Raw genomic sequence first — 21,875 nt, forward strand, 5'->3', positions numbered from 1 at the left:
TAAACGAGAAACGAACTGAACCAGATTATCCAAAACATCATCCGGATTACAAAAATCTGAATGTGTGGCCTAGAATGGATGTGTGGGCCCCACCCCACACATAATGTAGGCCGATCGGCCTTGTTTATGCACACACACTTTTCATTTTTTCTTTTTCCATCAAAAACTCTCCCAAAATCCCTTCATATCTTTCAAGAACACAACCAAGATCATCCATTTTTCACCAAGATCTTCAAGGTATAAACATGGTTTTATGCTTAAATCTTGTTTCTAATTCTACAATATTGAGAAAAGGAGGTTTCCATGTGAAAGACGGGTGAAAACCCGAGATAAAACCGATTCTCGTGTGATCAAGGGATGTATACAAGTTATACAAATGATCTTGATCCAAGTAATGAGTTAAAAGTGTTTAGAATAAAATTTTACGGTTAAAATCTTGTTAAAATGAGTTTCCAAGTGAAAGATGGGTGAAAAACCGAGATGGAACCGACTCTTGCATGATCAAGAGATGTATACATGTTATACAAGGGATCTTGGTCCAAGAAATGAGTAAAAAGAGTCGGGAATGGATTTCTACGGTTAAAACCTTTGTTTTTACTTAAAAACCGACACTAGGAAAGAAATGGCTTGATTGTGGGTATAACTTGCTTGGTGTGGTGTTGATGTGCTTGTAAGTGTTGTATCTAGCGGCTAGCAAAGGCTAGAAACCGAGATCTTTGGGATCTAAAGCTAGAAAACACAAGATAGTTCGGTTTTCGTGTGTTATGAAAAAAATGGACAGATTTACGTGTGCTTAGAGTCGGGTCACGAAATTTCACAGAGATGATCTACACATGAAAATATGAGATCTGTGAATTTTTGGTAATTTTTGGATAAAAGATGAATATTTGGTGAATTTAATGCTCGGTTTTGGCCAAAAATAGTGAAAAATAGCAAAACATGATGAAAAATTCCGGAAAATTTAAGATAAGCTTTTTATAACATATAAAAGTCACCCACAAAATTTGAGCTCAGTTGGAAAAGTCTAAGTAGGCGTTTCGGTGAAACGAGTTCTAGGGCTTTCTAGCTCGGTTTTGGGTGAAAATGGCTTGAAAAATAAGTTTTAAATTCTGGAAAAATTCCAGGGAGTTATGAGGATGATAAAGATCATCCCAGAAAAATTTGGGATTTTTCTAAAGTGTTTTGGTATTTTTGATATATTTAGTGTTTTAACAAGATTTAAAAATAGATAAATAAATGTAAATGTAGGAAAATAAATCTGGGAAAATTCCAGAAAGTTATGAGGATGATAAATATCATCCCAGAAAAATTTGGGATTTTTCTAAAGTGTTTTGGTATTTTTGATATATTTAGTGTTTTAACAAGATTTAAAAATAGATAAATAAATGTAAATGTAGGAAAATAAATCTGGGAAAATTCCAGAAAGTTATGAGGATGATAAAGATCATCCCAGAAAAATTTGGGATTTTTCTAAAGTGTTTTGGTATTTTTGATATATTTAGTGTTTTAACAAGATTTAAAAATAGATAAATAAATGTAAATGTAGGAAAATAAATCTGGGAAAATTCCAGAAAGTTATGAGGATGATAAAGATCATCCCAGAAAAACTTGGGATTTTTCTAAAGTGTTTTGGTATTTTTGATATATTTAGTATTTTAATAAGATTTAAAAATAGATAAATAAATATAAATATAAGAAAATAAATCTGGAAAATTTTTACAAAATTCCTTTCTGTCAAATTAAGTTTTGTGCAAAATTTCAAGACCCGAGACTAATCGGGTAATTATTTGTGCTAAAAAGAACATAAAAACAAGTTTTTAAAGCTTAAAACGTGTAAACCGGCAAAGTTCGCATAAGCGAGCTGACTGGTACATGAAAACTCTAAAAATAGACTATTTCATAAATCTAAGTAAATTAAGTAAAAATAAATCATCCGAAAATAATTCGGATGATTTGGGTAATTTTACCCGATTTTACCGTTTTCGGCACCGAAATACCGGAAATGGGCCCCACGGCCAAACGGGGTGTCAAACCGAGCTATAATTTCATCACCTTAACTAAATTGACTGTCAAACTCTAAGCAATGTCAATCTGAGTCCTTAGAAGTGTCACGGGGTTAACATTGTCCCCGAATCGAGTACAGTACTGGGTTAACAATGTTCCCAGATGTACCGATTGATATGTATTTAAGTTACGGGAATTATATAGTAACGACTAGATATTATATTACAGATCCAGGCACGTAGCTGTTCCTTATATTACTCACCAACTCACAACAAGGTGAGTTTTCACGAGCCCCTTTTAATGAATTGTTTTAATTATATTTTCCCGGGGCGGAAAACATGTCTTATTTAAATTATTTAAGTACATACCGATCGTATGGAAATACTTGTACATTTATATATATATGGGCTGATGCATAGAATATATAAAATGTTTATAATGTGATATTGTTCTGGGGTAACATAGTTCCCAGGGGTTATTGTTGTTCTGGGGTAACATAGTTCCCAGGGGTTATTATTATTCTGGGGTAACATAGTTCCCAGGGATTATTATTGTTCTGGGGTAACATAGTTCCCAGGGGTTATTGTTGTTCTGGGGTAACATAGTTCCCAGGGGTTATTATTATTCTGGGGTAACATAGTTCCCAGGGGTTATTGTTGTTCTGGGGTAACGTAGTTCCCAGGGGTTATTATTATTCTGGGGTAACATAGTTCCCAGGGGTTATTGTTGTTCTGGGGTAACGTAGTTCCCAGGGGTTGTTATTGTTCTGGGGTAACATAGTTCCCAGGGGTATTTATTGTTCTGGGGTAACATAGTTCCCAGAAAGTTATTGGGAATGTTCTGGGGTAACAAAGTTCCCAGCATGATTATATTGTTAATAAATGATTATTAAAATGATTTGTCAGTGTTTATTTAAATTAGTGAAACTCACCAACTATTCGTAGTTGACCCGTTTTCTTTACATGTTTTCTAGGTATGCCCAAGTTGGATTGATTGATGTTTGCTTAACTATCTGTGCTACCTGTTGGAAGCTTGCTGCTCTTTGTTTTGTAATGAATTTATTAATGTCTTATCGGTAAAATATGTGTGTAACACCTAGACAGTAATGAAACTCGCAACAATGTAATATGTTATAAATTAATGTAGTGATATTTTCTTTATAAGCAATGCTGTTGATATCAGATGTGTCTGTTGCATCCCGTGTACGTTTCCGCTGCGGTTACGGGGTGTTACACAGCAACGCTGACAAAGATTTGAAGATCAATGAACTTCAAGATAACATGGGTGGTCTCACCGCTATGTACTTGGACTTCCAACAAAAGCTTATTCATAAGTTTGGAGATGAATTAAAAAGAGGTGAGGACGTTGCTGCAAAGACACCTGCTGGAAGTCAAGGTGGCAGTTCTAGTGTGCGTCCTACTTCAAATATTGATGTTTCTGAGATACTAGAACAATACCTCGCTGCTCCTACAAGAACTACTGAACAAGCTGAAAGGCTACAAAAGAAGATTCTCATCATGAAGAACTTGAACCAGAACGTGGAATCTTCTGATCACCCAGATAAGTTTATTCTTGAACTTCAAAAGGGTTTCCCTGAAAAATACGGTGATCGATCAAGGGTTGTTTCTTGGGGCTTTGATGTTGACAAAGCCATGTGGTGTGTGAAAAGAAGGTCTGGGACTACTGAATATTACAAGAGAATGAAGGATTTTAGATCCTGGACGCAGGTTGATCTCAGTTACCTTATTAATGCTCCCTTTCACAATCCGAACAATGACAAGAAGGCTATAGACTTCTGGAACTTCCTGAGGAGTCAAGTTGACATAGGATTCCCTGATATGACTACCGCTGAGTCATTCTTGAAGAAAGCCAAAGGGGTCCGAGATCCGAAGATAGGTAAGACGATGGTAAACTTCATGTGGCCAGAAACAAAGAAAGCAAGTCATATTCTGCTATCTACCAGAATTCCCAATGGTGCATTGGATGAGATGAAATTCTGGACATATGACGGGGAAACTACAACAGTCATTGTTCGTAAAAAACGAGGGAAATTCATATTTTTCGATCCACGTTATTGAAGTTTGGCGAGAAGGACATTAAGACTCTAAGCAACTTTCAAATCATGGTTGATCCGTTGTTCGGGCCAACTGCTAAATAATATACAAGCATGGTGGGATCAATCATCAGAACAGGTCTATGGGCTGGTGCATATAAGGAGGCAGATGCGGACATTCTTGAGCATGATTAAAGATGAAGATACAAACCAAGGGTGCGATTGTTGGGCTAGTATTAGTTTGGTTTGTATTTTGGTTTTGGGCTTGTATGTGAACCGAGATCCTTGGGATTTTGGTTTGTATTGGGCTAGGGTGTAGTACCTATATATACAATGTATTTAGGTTTCTTAGGTTGGCCGTCATAATTGTTAGTGAACGAGATATCGTGTGGTATTGTGCTTAAGCACCAGACGTAATATACGTGTGTTTTGAAGCATCTTGTTCGTTTTCTTTACATGTTTAATCATTTATCATTGAATCATATCTTATTAATTTCCGCTTAACAACGAGATCGTTTGGTATTACATTGAAAGATTCGTTCCAAGAACTTACACCGAATGTTATAATCCATGTCAAAACAATAATCCAAACATTACAAATGACATAACATAGAATACAAGTTTATTTCCAATGACAATCATCATTTGACCATTCTAAGTTATAGGAGTGCTCGCTTGGATACGGATCATGGTACCAGTCAAGCTAGTCTAATTCAAGAGAATCATAAACCCAAGCCTTCTTTAACACATCAGTATTGTAATCTTCGTATACATTCCCGTATAACATTTCTGGATCCACATTTGCACTATCCTAGAATGTTTCAACATTATGTTGTGTTTCTCCCTCAACTTCTTCATCCGTTTAATTCTTCCACATAATGTTGTGTTTCTCGCATAACTTTTTCATCCACAAGACCACAACTTCTTCTTTAGCCTTAAATTCTTCCTCTGCCTACGACTTCATCAGCAATAACTTCCTTTTCAAATTCTTTAGATTGATCTTGCTTACAACATGGCAATCAAAATGACAAATTTAGATGACTACAAAACTAGAATGAAAATATGCATAAACAACATAATAGTTAAATTAGCAACATAAGCTTAACATTAGGTTCAAAAAACATCCAATTACTTAAAACTTGAATACATAAACAACAAATAACAACCAACCATTTGCTGAATAGATTTTTCATTTAGTTTCTTCCACAGCTTTTGCTTTTGCTAATTCCTTTTTCTTATTGGTAGTTTTCATCGAAGCATGAATTACCTTTTCACATCTTAAGCAATTTGACATAGCAGCCCACCTAATCCAACCACTACTGCCCTTATGTATAATCATGGCCAAAGCATGTATAACACATGAAGCACATAAGCCAAATTGAAAAATTCACAAAATTATGAACTAACCCACAACAAAATAAAATACATAATTCTATTAAACAAATAAGCCTAATTGATCAAGAAAATTACGGGTTTTTGAAGACTTACACAACATAAGAAACGCCGACTAGGGTTATTTTCGATCTTTGAAGTTTGACAACAAGTTGCTGCACCACACAAGAACCTCACATCTACCACATCGAATCGAAGAAAGGGTGCTGAAATTAGGGAAGAAATTAGGGCTCAATAATGGTAATGAATAAAAGAACGGATCGTTTATTGTTAATAAACGTTTCAGGGGTATTATAGTAATTGCGCCATTTGTTTAACAATCAACACAGTTGACTAGAGTCCTAGACAAAGTGTTCAATTTTCCACATGCTACATATGTTAGGATGTTGATGCAGAAAATCGGAGACAAAGGTTGCAACCAACAAAATGTGCTGATTACAAGGGTGCAATTGGAATTAACATTAAATTTAAAAAATAAAAAATAGGAAACATGTGTACGTACGATATGATTGATTATCACCATTAAATAACAAGAGACGATAGAGGACGAAGCCCACTCTTTCTCGTGCAGCAAAGAATGCCAAATTGAAAAAAAAGGGGGCAAAAATCACCAGGCTCACCAACCCCGAAAGGATGTATGACAGACAATAGGAGGTTATTTTTTGGAAAAAAAACTTCCATTTTTTTTTTAAATAGACATGCCTATTTTAACATACCTCTCTTTAATTATTGAGTTTTTAACCAACACACAAGTCACACGTCAGCGAAGCCGGCTAAGGCGGCTAAGCCTTAGTCGTCACTTTATGGACATGAAATTTTATGAAAAGTAAACGGGACCCACCTTTTAGCCTATAAAAATTTGACACGTGTCAACGGCGGCTAAACTTAGCCGACATCTATGGTTGTATAGTTTTATAAGATTGGTTGGTAAAAGATTAAATTTGGTAGGTAAATGTATTTATTTCTGATGGTTAAAACATGCCGGCTAAGAGAAAAAAGTTTGACGGCTAAGAGAAAAATAATAATAGAAACCGGTTAAATAATTAATTTCGTAGATAAAAATATTATATTTTGTTAAATTTACACCGGCTAAGAGATAAAATATAGAAGCCGGCTAAATATTTAATAAGGTTGGTAAAATATTCAATTTTGGCCGCTAAATGAAAAAAAGAAGACGGCTAAGTGAAGATTTAGCCTACTAGGCGAGTTGGAGCCGGCTAAGAAGGAATATTTGGAGCCGGCTAAGTGAATATACACGTATCCCGAAGCCGGCTAAGATTCAAGGATGTCGGCTAAATAACCATAGATGTATGTTAGGTTTAGCCGCCTTTGACACATGTTGAATTTTATAGGCTAAATGTGGGTCCCGTTTACTTTTCATAAAATTTTGTGTCCATAAAGTGACGGCTAAGGCTCAGCCGCATTAGCCGACTTGGCTGACGTGTTACTTGTTTATTGGTCATCAACTCAATGATTGGAGAGTTGTAGGCTAAAATATGCATGTCTATTTTGATTAAATTTGGGTCAAAGTTGTTTATTTTTGTAATTTACTTTTATTTTTATTATTTTAATTAAATTTTTTTTAATAATTGTACTTTTAAGACCTCGGCCCGCTACATATACGCCAAGACTAAGTATTATGAATGGATGTTGGTTAACAAAATATAACGTCACGTTATTCGCATATAGACAGAGATATTAACTAACAAACCTAAAAAACAAGTGTAAAGGATGAAGTTTGGTTAACCAATATATTTTTTAAAGATTGCTTGAAATGCCATTGGACCCACCTATATATGCCCTTTTGGGCGTTAATAGTTTGCTGAACAAATATTGGAAAATAATGAAGCTCGGGTTGGTTATGATTATTTTTTCCAAAGTTGATATTAAGTAGTCATAGTGGCGCCCATTTTGGGACCATAACACTTGGGCTAAGACCATCCGTAATGGCGGCTCCAAGTTATGACGTTTTGGGGCTAAAAACGTTGGGGAACATCGGCCCGTAGGCGTTTTCTACAAAATTTTATTATGGCACGTATTTTGATAAAATTGTGTGTGAGGATGGGAGAGAGATGAGAATATATGTAATTATTGTATGAGAGTTGTGACGTTTTGCCCACTACGCCACTTTTTGCAAAACTCTCAATTGATGACGGGGATATCACATGACACAAAATGCCTAAGGGTAAAGTGTTTTAACTACACATGATCTAACAAACTTTTTTCAAATTTTTACACGTGTAAAAATTTAAGCAACCATAGGGACTAAGATGACCATTAACTCAAAATTAAAAGGAGAAAAACAAAAATACCCTTAAACTAACGGCATAGCTGGATGCCGTTAGACGGATGGGACGTAATTGGCTAATATTTAAAACTATGAGGACTAAATTGACAAAATTACAAATTTTGGACTAAAGTGGCGAAAGTAGCAAACAATAGGGACGAAAATGGTCATTAACTCTAATTTGAGTTAATCTAATTAATAGAAAACCCAAAAAAAAATTCAAAAAAATCGTAACGCAAAATATAAATAAAAAACAAAAATCAAAAATACTAAAATATTTTCTCCGTTATCTGTTAAAAAAAAAACTTCTTGATTCCTATTTTTTTGTCAAACAAACACATTAAGAATGTATTAAGATTTCAATTCCCCCCCAATTCCAATTCCTATTGGAATGTTCAGATTCCAAATCCAATTACTTCAAATTCCAAATCATATGCAACTTCCAATTCTATTTCATTTAGTGAAATGAACGCCCCCTAAGAGAACCGTCACATCAGAACATCAGAGTTTGACAATAATGGATGAGTAAAAAACTATGCCACATCGTATTTCTATCATCCACTTTCAAATATTAAAAATTTTGTTTTTTTTCTAGCACTACATCCACTTTTAAACACTCATATATTCTACATAATCACCTACTTCTATATTTTATTTATATAAACTCAAATACCTTTATAAATTAAATACTTTTATAGGTATTTTATTTTTTATTCATATTATTAAAAGATAAAATAAGTTCTAGTAAATAGATTTAAATTAAAAAAACAATAAATGTAATATATATATATATATATATATATATATATATATATATATATATATAAAATTACATAAAAAATTAAATAAACCAAACACAAGCAAAAAAAATTTAATTACATAAACAACGATATTTTTAATTAAAAAAAATTTAGCGCAAAAAGTAAAAGACAAACAAAAAATATATTTTTTATTCAAAAAAAAGATAACTAGAGTGATGGTTTCAAATTGTTTTCAAACTTTATATGAAAAATTAATTATATTGGCCCACTTATGTGGGTTAGTTATATCTAATTTCGTAAATATGCTTTAAACTGAACATAACCTACTATGTGTATTCATCTAGTTCAGAATTCTGAACAATATCAAGTCAGAACCTAACATTCAAGTCAGAACTAAATATCACATTGAAGATGTTCTAATAATAATAAAAAAAAACTTTTAATCATTATTGTTATTATTAAATGTAATTAAAGAATTTAATTATCAAGGAACGTTTTGATTGTCTTGCCTATCTTACAGTTTATCGTTTTCGTTAGATTTTTTTTCAGCTTTTGTTCCAATCAGGTAATTGGTGTAAAGTTTTGTTCTATTTAGGTCACTTAACCTTTATTTATTGTTTTAATCCTAGATATTTGCCTGCATAGCAGGTTATCTAGGTTTATTATTCACTCCTCTTAAGTAAAAGGAGTTTACGGTGCACTCCTCTTAGGTTACTAGGTGTTTACTTTACACTCTTCTTAATTTAACCGGTGTTTATTATGCATTCCTCTTAAGTAACAGATGTTTACGGTGCACTGCTCTTAAATTACCAGGTGTTTACTTTACATTCCTATTAAATTCATGGGTGTTAATTATGAACTCCTCTTAAGTTAACAAATGTTTATTATGCATTCCTCTTAAGTTAGCAGGTGTTTACTATGCACTCCTCTTACCTTAACAGATGTTTACTTTGCACTCCTCTTAAGCTAACATGTGTTACTTTACCTAGATAACCTGCTATCCAGGTCAAATATCTAGGATTGAAACACTAAATAAATGTTGAGTGACCTAAATAAAACAAAATTTTACACCAGTGACCGGATTAGAATAGAGGATAAAACTTGGATATTATTCTATCAAGTAATCTCATTTTTATCTACCGTTCATATGTTTAAGTAACACTTAATTGATCTTATCTACACACATAATTTAGACATACATGTTAAACGTTTAGAAACTTAAAATAGCATACTAATAAATTAGTTTAATAGCTTTATTGTACACTTGACATACACATTTGTAAGAACAAAGTAAATTCAGTTAAAAATAAGAGCGATGAAAAATTAAACAATTTGTGTGTGCGTTTGTATGTGTGACATCTCGTACAAATGAATTAACCTACTAAGTGTATAAATAACTAAATTAATAATTATTGCTTTACATTTTCTGAACTAAAGTAATTGAATTGCATAAATAGAGTAGAGTAAATGAAAATTTACTGTAGTTATTTAAACATTTCTCATGTTAAAAGTTGTTTGTATTTGATTAAAATTATTATTTTCTACAATATGTTTTATATGGAGGTGGGATTTGATGCATTGTTCTGTAAATTTACACACAAATTATTGGATTAATTAATAGATTTAGCAACTTAATACATAGAGTTCTGATAAAAGCAATTCCACCGGAAATGAAACTAGGGAGTGCTACAATATTTTCACATCTTATTGTTGAACCAATAGACACCGGTATTGTCTTCACCTTCATCAGCCTCAACAAAAAAGCACTCAGTAGCTTCTCTCCACATTGCTTTAACTATTGGGGTGTCATCGAACTGGTAGTATTCACCCAAGATGGGTTTGATAGCTTTTGTGGCCTCTATTGCATTATAATGAGGAATGATGAAGAACAAATGGTGAGCCACATGTGTGTCGGTGATGTGATGAAGAACCGTGTTGAAAATACCGTAATCTCTATCGATCGTTGACAACGCTCCTCTCAGCCAGTTCCACTCGGTGGAATCGTAGTGTGGCAGTGATCGGTGAGTGTGGTGTAACCAAGTGATGACCACCAAAAACCCGTAAACAATAACCAAAGGAGCAAAGTAGACCAACACTATCCACGTGAATCCTTTTGCCATAGCCACTTTGTAGACCAAATAGCTTGCAACAACAAGTCCGACATCGGTTGTAAATATTTGGAGTCGCTCACGGTCACTGTAAATAGGGCTCTTTGGATCAAAATGGTTTGCGAATTTATCGTACTTGCGGCCAGAGACATTGAAGCAAACGTACAACAGCCAGCCAATGGTGCATAAAATCACTAGCCTAATGAGACGACCGGGAGGGGTGTTCAGTAGTGCGGCCGAAGATTTTAGGCTAGATTTCTTTTTCGGGACGAAGGATTCGTCGTTCTCAAGTGAGGCAGTGTTAGAATGATGGCGACGGTGGCTGTATTTCCAAGAGAAATACGGAGCAAGCATACCAGTATGTAGAAGGTAACCGACGGTGTCATTTAACCACGTGTAGTCACTAAAGGCTTGGTGGCCACACTCATGACCGATAACCCATAACCCCATCTGGACACTGCCTTGCAGGATCCAATAAAGCGACCAGGCGATATAGGATAAGGGGGCTGAAAGGTTGATGATGTAGGTGGCGGCAACATAGTAAAACAACGAGGAAAAGAAGAGGTCGGTAAAAAGGTAGGATGATGATCGGAGGAGGGATCGTTCAAAACAGTGAGGTGGTATGGCTTTTTTTATATCACCAAGAGTGAAAGGTGGCTTGGACGAAGGGGCTCGCTTAACAACTTCATCCCCGGAGTTGTTTCGCACTGCCGCACGGCCGCCGGAACCCATCTTATTTTGCCGGCTTAATGTATGAAAAGTGAAGGCCTTTTTTAGCAAGGCCTTCTGATGGTCTACAATGGTGAGTTGGGTTTGGTACTTATAGACATATATTTCAATAATATTCTAATTTAATAATGCGAAGCACGAGTTGATAGTATCTTAGTATTGGTTGTTCGCTTAGAAAGTTGCTACGTACAGCCGGCTAGTTTGACTATAGTCTATAAGTTAAAATCGGACTCAGTTTATTCTTCTTAGAGTTAATTGCAATTTAATTTGGTTCATGTGGTACGGATGCGTAATCGGGCTGGCGATTTGACTCGTCATCTTCTTCTTCTTCTTCCGATTGATCGCGGAATAGGTTTTGCATCATCTGATGCCTCTTCTCTTCGCCCACCAGTGCTGCCGATTGAATTGATTGATGAAGCTAGCTACCTTACAGGCTTATTATTATTAATATTAATAACACTTACATGCATAAATATTAAACCCTTATATATGTTAAACCTAATATAACACAAATATAATAACACTTAAGTGCATAAATGTATTAGTATAAGTATTTTTTTATAACAATGATTAAAAAATGTTATAATATAAAAAAATGAGTGGTTGAAAATGTATAGTTTGATGAATAGTAAATTTAATAAAAAAATAAAATTTTGGTTTTTAATATATATATATATATATATATATATATATATAATAGGATTTGTATAGATGTTTTGAGAATTACATAGTCAAAATAAACATTTTTGTTATTTTCTCATAAAAAACAATTAATTATTGAAAAACAAAAGGTGAGAATATATTTACGTATTGATTGGGTAGGTAACGCAGCCCGGCTTAAAAGTGTACACGATTACCCGTGATGACATTTTTGCAATTATGGGATCTATGATAGCACTTTTGTTGCAGTTTAGGTCTACCGTCAAGTCACAACGTTAGTCTGTGCAAAGACACTAATATCCTTGCAATTTGCAACCCTGTTGTTTTTAAATAAATCCAACTTGGACCCTCGTTTGTTTAACAATTTCCCTCAAAATAACAATAAAACCATCCACAATGGGTTTCGAACCCGGGTCTAGCCACAATTGGTCTCGCAACCAACTGGACTAAAATGATTATTGTTAAAACTTTGATTATATTTATTGAAAGGGATTACTCTATAGAATGGTAACTAAGTTTTAAAGTTGTTTCAATCAGGTCACTCATAAAAACTTTTGCTCCAATTATGTCACTAAAGTTTCTTTTTTGTTCTAATCCTATATATTTTACCTGGATAGTAAGTTTTGTAATTTTTTTTTATTTTTAAATAATTTACCATTGAAAAAAAATTTAAGTGACAAAATTAGTAAAAACTAAGAAAAAAAAATTATTTATGAAAAAAATGCAAAAAATAGATAAATAAAAGAATGTTTTTTTTAAAAAAAAAATTCCATTTTTGTGCAATTTTCCAGATTATTATTATTTTTTGTAACTTTTCGCAAAAAAAAAATGAAAAATTGCAAAAAAAAAAAATAAAAATTTAAGATATTTTTTTAATTTTCTAGCTATTTTTTTGGGCAAATTTTTAGTTTTTATTTTATATTTTTTGCAGTTTTCCAGATTATTAGTATTTTTTGCAATTTTTCACAGTTTAAAATTTATTTTTCTCAATTTTTAAAAAATGTTTTGCAATGTCAAAATATTTAAAAATTAAAAAAAAAAACCTTCATGGCCTACTATCTAAGTAAAATATCTAGGATTAAAACAAAAAAAAATTTATTGACCTAATTGGAATAAAAGTTTTTATGAGGGACATGATTGAAACTGTTTCAAAACTTGGTTACTTTTATATAGAGTTGCCCCCTTATTGAAATACACAAGTTCAAAAGGGTAAATAAAGAATGGGTAGGTAATGAAAATGGAACAAATCGTGGTGATGGTCCTTGATGGTGGCCGGAAAATGGTGATGGTTTTCTTCGATGGAAAACTTAACCACCATAGAATGGTGGTTGTCTTTGCTTTGGGATGCCGATTAACTTTTTTTTTAAATTAAACTGTAACATCCAACTTTTAATAATAATAAATGAAAAAAGTTTCGTTTACTTAAGTATGTGTTTATATTTAGTTAAGTTAAATAATATAGTAAAGTGTGGGCTTGGACAAATAAAATTGGAATAAGGGATGGTGATAGCATTAAGTCCATGGGCTTAAGGTATATAAACCCCTTAAATCTCCCTAAAACCCTAAAACCCTCATTCTTATCTTCTAGCCTCCTAACACACTCAAAACACTCACAAACACACTCAACCTTACGGTCGAGATCCGAGATCCAAAACCAAGCATAGTTATATTAGATTTTCGATTATACAAGCAAGAATAACGTTCCTAGTCACGTATTGAAGCTACCTGTAGCCCAAAGCGAACCAAAATGTATGCTTTAAGCTCAAAGATTGTGTTTTTAAGAACGGTTTGCCCTAAGGCTTGATACTAAGGCAAACCGGCTATTTTTATACCACAAAAATGTAAACTTGATGTTAAGAGTGGACTTAATGAACTCGTTAATGATGCACTAAAAATAAAAGGCCATTTAATGGAACATAAAAAGTGTCACAAGAAGCCAAAGAAGTGTCATCAAATAACCTTATTGGAATGAGTGACACACAAAAAAAGTGTCACCAAAAATACTACCACAAAGCTTTTTAGTTGCACTTTTTTCGTCTGCCACTATAAACTTTTGAGTTTTTAGTGACATTTATTTGTCTGCCACTAAAAGAATTTTAGACTTTTTGTGGCACTTTTTTCATCTGCCACTACAAATTTTTAGACTTTTAGTGGCACTTTTTTATGCTGCAACTACAAACTTTTAGACCTTGAGTGACACTTTTTTTCTACCACTAAACCTTAAAAGTCATAGTGAAACTATTTTTGTCTGCCACTACAAAATTTTAGCCTTTAATGACACTTTTAGTGGCACCTTATAGCAATATAAAATAAATATAAAACTCACAAATATAGAAATCGTAATATCTTTACTTCAATTAAAAGTTCGATCACATTTGACATTCCAAACACATACCAATCCCATTCCAAACATACACCAAATGTCAAATAACTCTCCAATCTAGTCGGAAAGTAACAATTAGATTTGAATAAAAGTTGAAAAAACTTCACCACACACGTTAACATCTTTCACCATCTTCAATCTTGTCACACCCTCAAAATCCACTAACGGAGTTTTACCGTCAGAGGGTGTGAATAAACAGGATCGGAATCATTAGTTATATCAAACACCATATTTAAAGTTTTCAAAAACAACCAAGACAAACAAGTCTTAAGTAAAAATGCAGAAGCGTAAATTGTAAAGCAAATAGTTGCGCCACACAGGACGACTTCAAGCAATAGTTATCATGATAAAGTTTAAAAGAAAGTTTAAAACATAAGTGTTCAGTGAATGCATGTCCTATACCGCTCGCCTGCCTCGGCTACCTGAGATAAACATACTAAAAGTTTCAACACAGGGTTGGTGAGTTCACAGGTTTACATAAATTAAGCGTTCCGTTTTAGCGTTTCCAGATAGTGTTATGTCAATATATATCAATAGGTAGCTAACCTATCAAGCATGTATTACTAAGTGTTCGACACCGAAGCTGACTGTTTATATGATTGCCATGCCACCATGTCAACCATGACCATGGTAATGTGTTAGCCAAAATTACACCCACTCGACCTACAGTCGAGTTTTGAGTTGGGTGGGGTTTGTCAAACCCAGTAGTACTACTCAAAGGTGACTCGCTATTATCCAAATATTAACCGGTTCGATGTTCAGAAGGACTTAGTTGGTTTATTGCCGCTTAGCCTTACAAGTGATATACAATGAGTAAAAAAATCTAAATCGTTGGAGTACGTTATCTCCCCCTAATAAAAGCGTTAAAACACGTTGGTGTTTCGTTCGTGAAATAAGTGCGACTCGACAAACACGTTGGTGATAATTTGCAAGTGTGAACAAGTATAGTGTTAAGTGTTACTATGGTACTATCATCGGTAAACTATCTCCCACAAGGGCAAATAAGTTAAACACATAGCAACCGTCGATCAAATCATCACTTTTCATGTTAAATCAAAGAATTCAGCACCTAAGTTACCAAGACAGATTTTAACACGTCAATATTACTCTACTTCACTAACCATAATTGTAGATAAAATCACCAAAAATTTACCACAGAAAAAAACTGAGTTTGGTTTCTAAAAATATTTTTATTATATTTTTATTACATACGGTTTTCTCACAATGATTAAAACAACAAAGTAAGCACACAGCAGTTATTATCATGCGCAACAAAACATTATTTACTGTTCCCATTACATGGTTAATCGAATTAATGCAAGGCCAATTGGGTTAAATTCCTTACTCAATTCATTAACTTCCAGAAGTTGAATCAACTCAATTAGTCTTGTCGTTTGTGAGATACACTAATTACAAAACAGCCTACAAGAAGGCTTCCCGAAACAGACTCGCACAACAGATTTGTAAATTAATAAAAACCAACTTTCACACGTCAAAAAATTACAAACTAAGACTATGTAGAAACTAGACTCGACCTCATACATCATAGAATCAATAATCACTTCAAAACACATCATTAACATCAAGTTACAGTCGTTTTAACACGCAATTATGAATCTGTCCACCATCAGTTTTCATCAAAAACTCAACAAACTACTAATTTATGAACTATTAATCAAGCATACAACCCTAGCTCATCAATAATCAATATATTTAACACGTAAGATTTATGATCATGTTTAATCATGCAAAACAAGTCAATGGGATGGAATAAAGGAGTGTTTAATTACCTAGTTAGTACTTTAACCCTTCAATCAAGCTTGTGATGTAGTGTATGTGTGTGTGTTGTTGATGTTCGGCCGATCCAAAGGGGGGGGGGGCTGCTGTTGAAAGTGGGAGAGGGAGAGGGAGAGGGAGAGTTAGGGTTTATGGTTAAGGTTGATTATATATTAATTAAATAAATTACAAGTTACAACTAGCACCCTCAACTTCTATTTTGTATAATTCTAGCATAACTAGTTTATTTTCTTCATGATATGAGGTTATACATGTAAGCAACAAATTACACATAAACATAACACATAATTATATCAATTTTCTTTATAATATTTATTGTTTGTTCACCAACGGTTTGAGTCAACTCGTGTGTGTTTCGGTGAAACTCCGAAAGGCTACTTGTGTAACGATTGACATGTGTCATTTAATCCTAATTAAATGCAATTTGAAATACGTTGACTGGAATAAACTAGTTCGTGTGATCATGAATTTGAATTAACGGAGTTTGGATTAACGAATTTAACCTGAAATTGACGAGTGTCACATCATTCCCATGTTGAAAGAATTTTCGTCTCGAAAATTTGTGTCATGTCGCGATGGCTGTCTGATAAATGAAAAAAATTTCAGTTTGTCACATCATCCCCCTGTAGAAAGAAATTTCGTCCTGAAATTTAATTCATACCTCTGCTGTTTTCTGACGGTTTTTCGGCTTTCGTGGTTTTCGGTGCTTGGTCAACCCTTCAAAAAGGTGAGGATACTTTTTCATCTTTTGATCCTCGCGTTCCCACGTGAACTCTGGTCCATGTCTCTAGTTCCAACGAACTTTAACGATGGGGATCTTGTTGTGTTTGAGCGTTTTGGTTTCCCAATCCAAGACTTCGACTGGTTCTTCGACGAAGCGTAACTGTTCATCAACTTGCAACTCGCCCAAAGGAACTGCTAGTGTTTCGTCAGAATGGCATTTCTTCAAGTTGGATACATGAAAAACATTGTGTACGCCACTGAGTTCTGCTCGTAAATCCAATCGTTACGCTACCGGACCAATACGTTCAGTTATACGGTATGGGCCAATGTATCGTGGATAGAGTTTGTTTCGCTTTCCAAAGCGAACTACACCTTTACAAGGTGAGAATTTCAGTAAAACCTTGTCATCCACTTGGAATTCCAGAGGTTTTCGGCGCTTGTCGGCGTAACTATTTTGGCGATCCCGTGCTGCTGCCATGCGATTCTGGATTTGGACAATCTTTTCTGAGGTTTTGAGCACTAATTCTGGGCCAGTGATTTAGCTGTCACCCACTTCTACCCAACAAAGAGGCGATCGACACTTTCGTCCGTACAATGCTTCAAACGGCGCTGCTTTAATACTGGCGTGGTAGCTGTTATTATACGAAAACTCTACCAGGGGTAAGTGAGGTTCCCAACTCTTTCCGAAATCCAACAAGCATGCACGAAACATGTATTCCAAAGTCTGAATGGTGCATTTACTTTGCCTTTCCGTTTGAGGATGGTATGCTGTGCTCATATCAAGGCGAGTGCCTAGTGCGCTCTGTAGTGACTTCCAAAAGTGCGAAGTGAAATGAGAATATCGATCAGATATGATTGAGACAGGCACTCCGTGTCTAGACACTACTTCTTTCATGTAGATGCGAGTCAGTCTTTCCATTTTGTCTTATTCCTTGATCGCCAGGAAATGCGCAGACTTAGTCAACCGGTCAACGATCACCCAGAGGGTATCGCATCCCGTCGGTGTTTTGGGTAATCCTGTGATGAAGTCCATGGAAATGTGTTCCCATTTCCACGTTGGGATTTCTGGTTGCTGTAACAGACCAGATGGCTTCTGATATTCCACCTTGACTCTTGCACAAGTCAAACATTTGCTCACGTAGGTAGCAATGTCGGCTTTCATGTTTGGCCACCAGTAAAGTACCTTTAGGTCATGGTACATTTTATCTGAGCCAGGGTGAATGGAATATCGGGATTTATGTGCCTCATCCATCACTCGATTTCTCAAGTATCCGTAACGAGCGACCCAAATCTGGTTTTCGAAATATCGGACCCCGTCCAATTTGGTTTCAAGCTGCTTCTCCATGCCTCGCATGAGTTCTGATGGGAGGTTTTCGTCTTTCAAAGCTTCGAGTTGAACATCACGAATCTGATCAGGTAAGTTGGCATGAATTGTGAGTTGTAATGCTCTCACCCGTCTAGGCTTAACGGTTTCCTTTCTGCTGAGAGCATCGACCACTACATTGGCCTTGCTAGGGTGGTACTTGATGGCACAATCATAATCATTAAGTAGCTCGACCCAACGACGCTGTCGCATGTTCAACTCCTTTTGATCGTAGATATGTTGGAGACTCTTGTGGTTGATGTAAATGGTAAACTTGGTACCGTACAAGTAATGCCTCCATATCTTAAGGGCAAACACCACAGCTCCGAGTTCCAAGTCATGGGTCGTATAGTTCTTCTCGTGTAGCCGTAGTTGTCGAGAGGCATAGGCTATAACCTTCTCAAGTTTCATTAACACGCAGCCGAGACCCTGTATAGATGCATCACAATGTACTTCAAAATTTTCTGTTCCCTCGGGGAGGGCTAGGATAGGCGTGCTACAGAGTTTTGTTTTCAAAAGTTGGAAGGCAGACTCCTGTGCGTCACCCCAATTGTACTTAGTACCCTTGTGTGTCAGTGCGGTGAGGGGTTGAGCAATCTTTGAAAATCCCTCGATGAAACGTCGGTAGTAGCCAGCCAGTCCTAGGAATTGTCGCACCTCAGTCGGAGTCTTAGGTGCTTCCCAGTTTTTGATGGCCTCTGCCTTGCTTGGATCGACATGGATACCATTCTCATTGATCACATGTCCAAAGAAGTGAACTTCATGAAGCCAAAATTCGCATTTCGAAAGCTTAGCGTACAATTGTTCCTTCTTTAGTAATTCCAGGATTAACCTCAGGTGTTCTTCATGGTCGGTTTTATTCTTGGAGTAGACGAGGATATCGTCGATAAAGACAATAACAAACTTGTCGAGATATGCCTTGCATACTCTATTCATGAGGTCCATGAATACGAAAGGTGCATTGGTTAAGCCAAAAGGCATAACTGAAAACTCATAGTGCCCGTATCGAGTTCTGAATGCCGTCTTCGAAATTTCTTCTTCGCGCACTCTTAATTGATGGTAACCAGATCTCAGATCGATCTTCGAGTAGTAACTCGATCCTTGAAGCTGGTCAAAAAGATCATCAATTCGGGGTAGGAGATAACGGTTCTTGACCGTCACCTTGTTCAGCTCCCGGTAGTCGATGCACATTCGGAATGTCCCGTCCTTCTTTCGGAAAAATAGGACAGGGGCTCCCCATGGTGATGAGCTGTGTCAGATGAAACTTTTATCCAACAAGACCCGTAACCGAGTGGACAACTCCTGAAGCTCCGCCGGTGCGAGTCGATACGGGGCTCGTGCTATAGGTGCCGCACCGGGGGCTAAGTCGATTTGGAACTCGACTTGTCGAATGAGTGGGAGTCCTGGCAAATCTTCCGGGAAGACTTCGGGAAAATCTCGCACAATCGGTATATCTTCGATCCGCTACTCCTCCGCGAGTTTCTCGATTACATGATCTAAGATCGCCGGATGACCCTTTCGTAAATATTTCTGCGCCTTCATGAGGGTGATGACGCTAGTAGTCATGCCGCTCTTCTCGCCCTATATCGAGATGATTTCGTCAGAAGGGGTAGTGATATAACTATCTTGTCGTGACATATAATCTCAGCTCTATTTTCGGATAGCCAGTCCATGCCGACAACGACATCAAAACTACCAAGTGTAAAGGGTATGAGGTCAATATTGAAAGTATGACCCGACAGTTTCAACCTACATCTTACTAATACATGAGTTGTTTCTATAGACTTACCGTCAGCTAATTCAACAGGAAAATTAGCATCTAACGGAGTTGGAGTTAAGTCTAAGAGTTTACTAAAGGCTTGCGAAACAAAACTCCTATCAGCTCCAGTGTCAAACAAAATAGAAGAAAAACAGTCGTTTACAGGAAACTTACCGGTAACCACGTTAGGATCGCTGCGGGCCTGGCCCGATCCAATGACAAAGGCTCTACCCTTACTGCCGCCTCCGTTACTACTATTGCCTCTGTTGCCCTCATTTTGTTTCAGTTTAGGACAGTCCTTCCTAAAATGACCCTCCTGACCACACTCAAAGCACCCTTTCGTTGTTGCAGGCTGTTCAGGAGAGCCCTTTCCAGCGAGTTCTCCTCTACAATCCTTAACCTGATGACCCAGTTTACCGCATCGCAGACATTTGATACGGTCACATGGGCTAGCATGGTGATAGTTGCACTTGTTACACTTCGGGTACTTTCCATCATAGTTACTCGAACCCTGTCCGCCACCGTTGTTGTTGTTGGAACTCTGATTATTGAAGTTCCGAGCGAGTTCGGGTTTACGGTGGTGTTGCTGTGGGGGGGGGTTCGATGATGAGGACCTTGTGTTGTCAAACTTCCTCTTTCCATTACCAGAGTTGTTGTTGTCATTGCTCGAGTTGTCAAGGGTTTTAGAGGTGGAACCTCTAGGTGGTAACGCACCTTGTGCCACTGCTGGATCCGTCAGCTTGTGGGATATTCGGATCGCTTGCTGTATAGTGGTCGGTTTGGAAGACGCCACCATACCCTGAATCTGGGGCACCAAACCATCGATATACATCTCAATTCTCTTACTTGGCGGATCTACCATCCGCGGACACATCACCGCAAGTTCGTGAGAACGGGTGGTGTAGGCTTCAATCTCAGAGCCTACCATCTTCAAAGCCCAAAATTCCGACTCCAGCTTTGAGATCTCCTCAGTAGGACAATACTCTTCCCGCATCATATTCTAGAATTCCTCCAAATCCATAGCATTCGCCAACTCCAATCCGAGTATTTGCACATTGGTATTCCACCAGATGTGGGCTGAATCTTGTAGCGTTCCAGCAGCAAACTTATTATTTGGCTGAGTCCGAGGACACATCCGATTGTGCCTCCACCTCGGCCGGCTGTTCCTCTAGGTCTTCTTCAGGTTCCTCCTCAGGATCTTCTTCAGGATCCTCCTTCGGTTCTGTTGAGTTCGGAGGAATTTGCGCCTCTAGTGTGTCGCAACGAGCTAGAGCTACCGCTGCATGGCCTCTTTCATTCCAAACTTCTTCCTGTAAGTCTATCATCAATGATTGCATCTTGATTACTAGCTTCATTAGCTGAACATGAGCATCCTAAACTTCCTTCATGGCTTCTGTCAGGTAGGAAATTCTCTTCCTAGCCTCAGCTCCATCCCCTACCAATCCAGTAACATTCCCTCTCTTCGAGCGCATAATGTCAACTTCACGCTCTAAACAGGAGGCGAGAGATGCGAAATCACACTCCATCGGTAGGGTTAGGGGTGGTAGTGTGTTGAAGGACATAGGACAGCCCGGGAGAGGTAGTGGGGGAACTTGCTCATGGTAGACCAACTGCTCGATCAAAATTGGGTACCAACTCTAGTTACCGTTGTCCTCGTACCCGACTCCAGATGGGCGGTGCCTCTTCCATGTTGGGGCTGCTAGTGTTGGGACTACACGAGGTGGTGATGGGTTGGGAAGATGCGGTTCATTTCTTGGGGCGTGGGACACCGGGTCGGATGATGATGGCGTTGACATCCCTACAGGATAAGTCGTGTATGGTTTACGCGCGTATGAGTGAATGAGGTAAAGAGATAA

At 36.7% G+C, this 21,875-nt stretch overlaps 1 protein-coding gene across 1 annotated transcript; it reads right to left on the minus strand.

Annotated features, from left to right (window-relative positions):
- Nucleotides 1-10,066: 10,066 nt before the first annotated feature.
- On the minus strand, nucleotides 10,067-11,374 carry LOC143529781 (delta(12)-fatty-acid desaturase FAD2-like). Its single transcript, XM_077025493.1, has one exon. The coding sequence runs from the start codon at nucleotides 11,335-11,337 to the stop codon at nucleotides 10,195-10,197; it is 1,143 nt and encodes a 380-aa protein (XP_076881608.1). The 5' UTR covers nucleotides 11,338-11,374; the 3' UTR covers nucleotides 10,067-10,194.
- Between the last annotated feature and the right edge of the window lie 10,501 nt (nucleotides 11,375-21,875).

This window comes from Bidens hawaiensis, unplaced genomic scaffold (genome assembly GCF_021521415.1).
Source record: "Bidens hawaiensis isolate Kalapana, Puna unplaced genomic scaffold, B.hawaiensis_p1.1 tig00008700_1, whole genome shotgun sequence".
Classification (NCBI taxonomy): Eukaryota; Viridiplantae; Streptophyta; class Magnoliopsida; order Asterales; family Asteraceae; genus Bidens; species Bidens hawaiensis.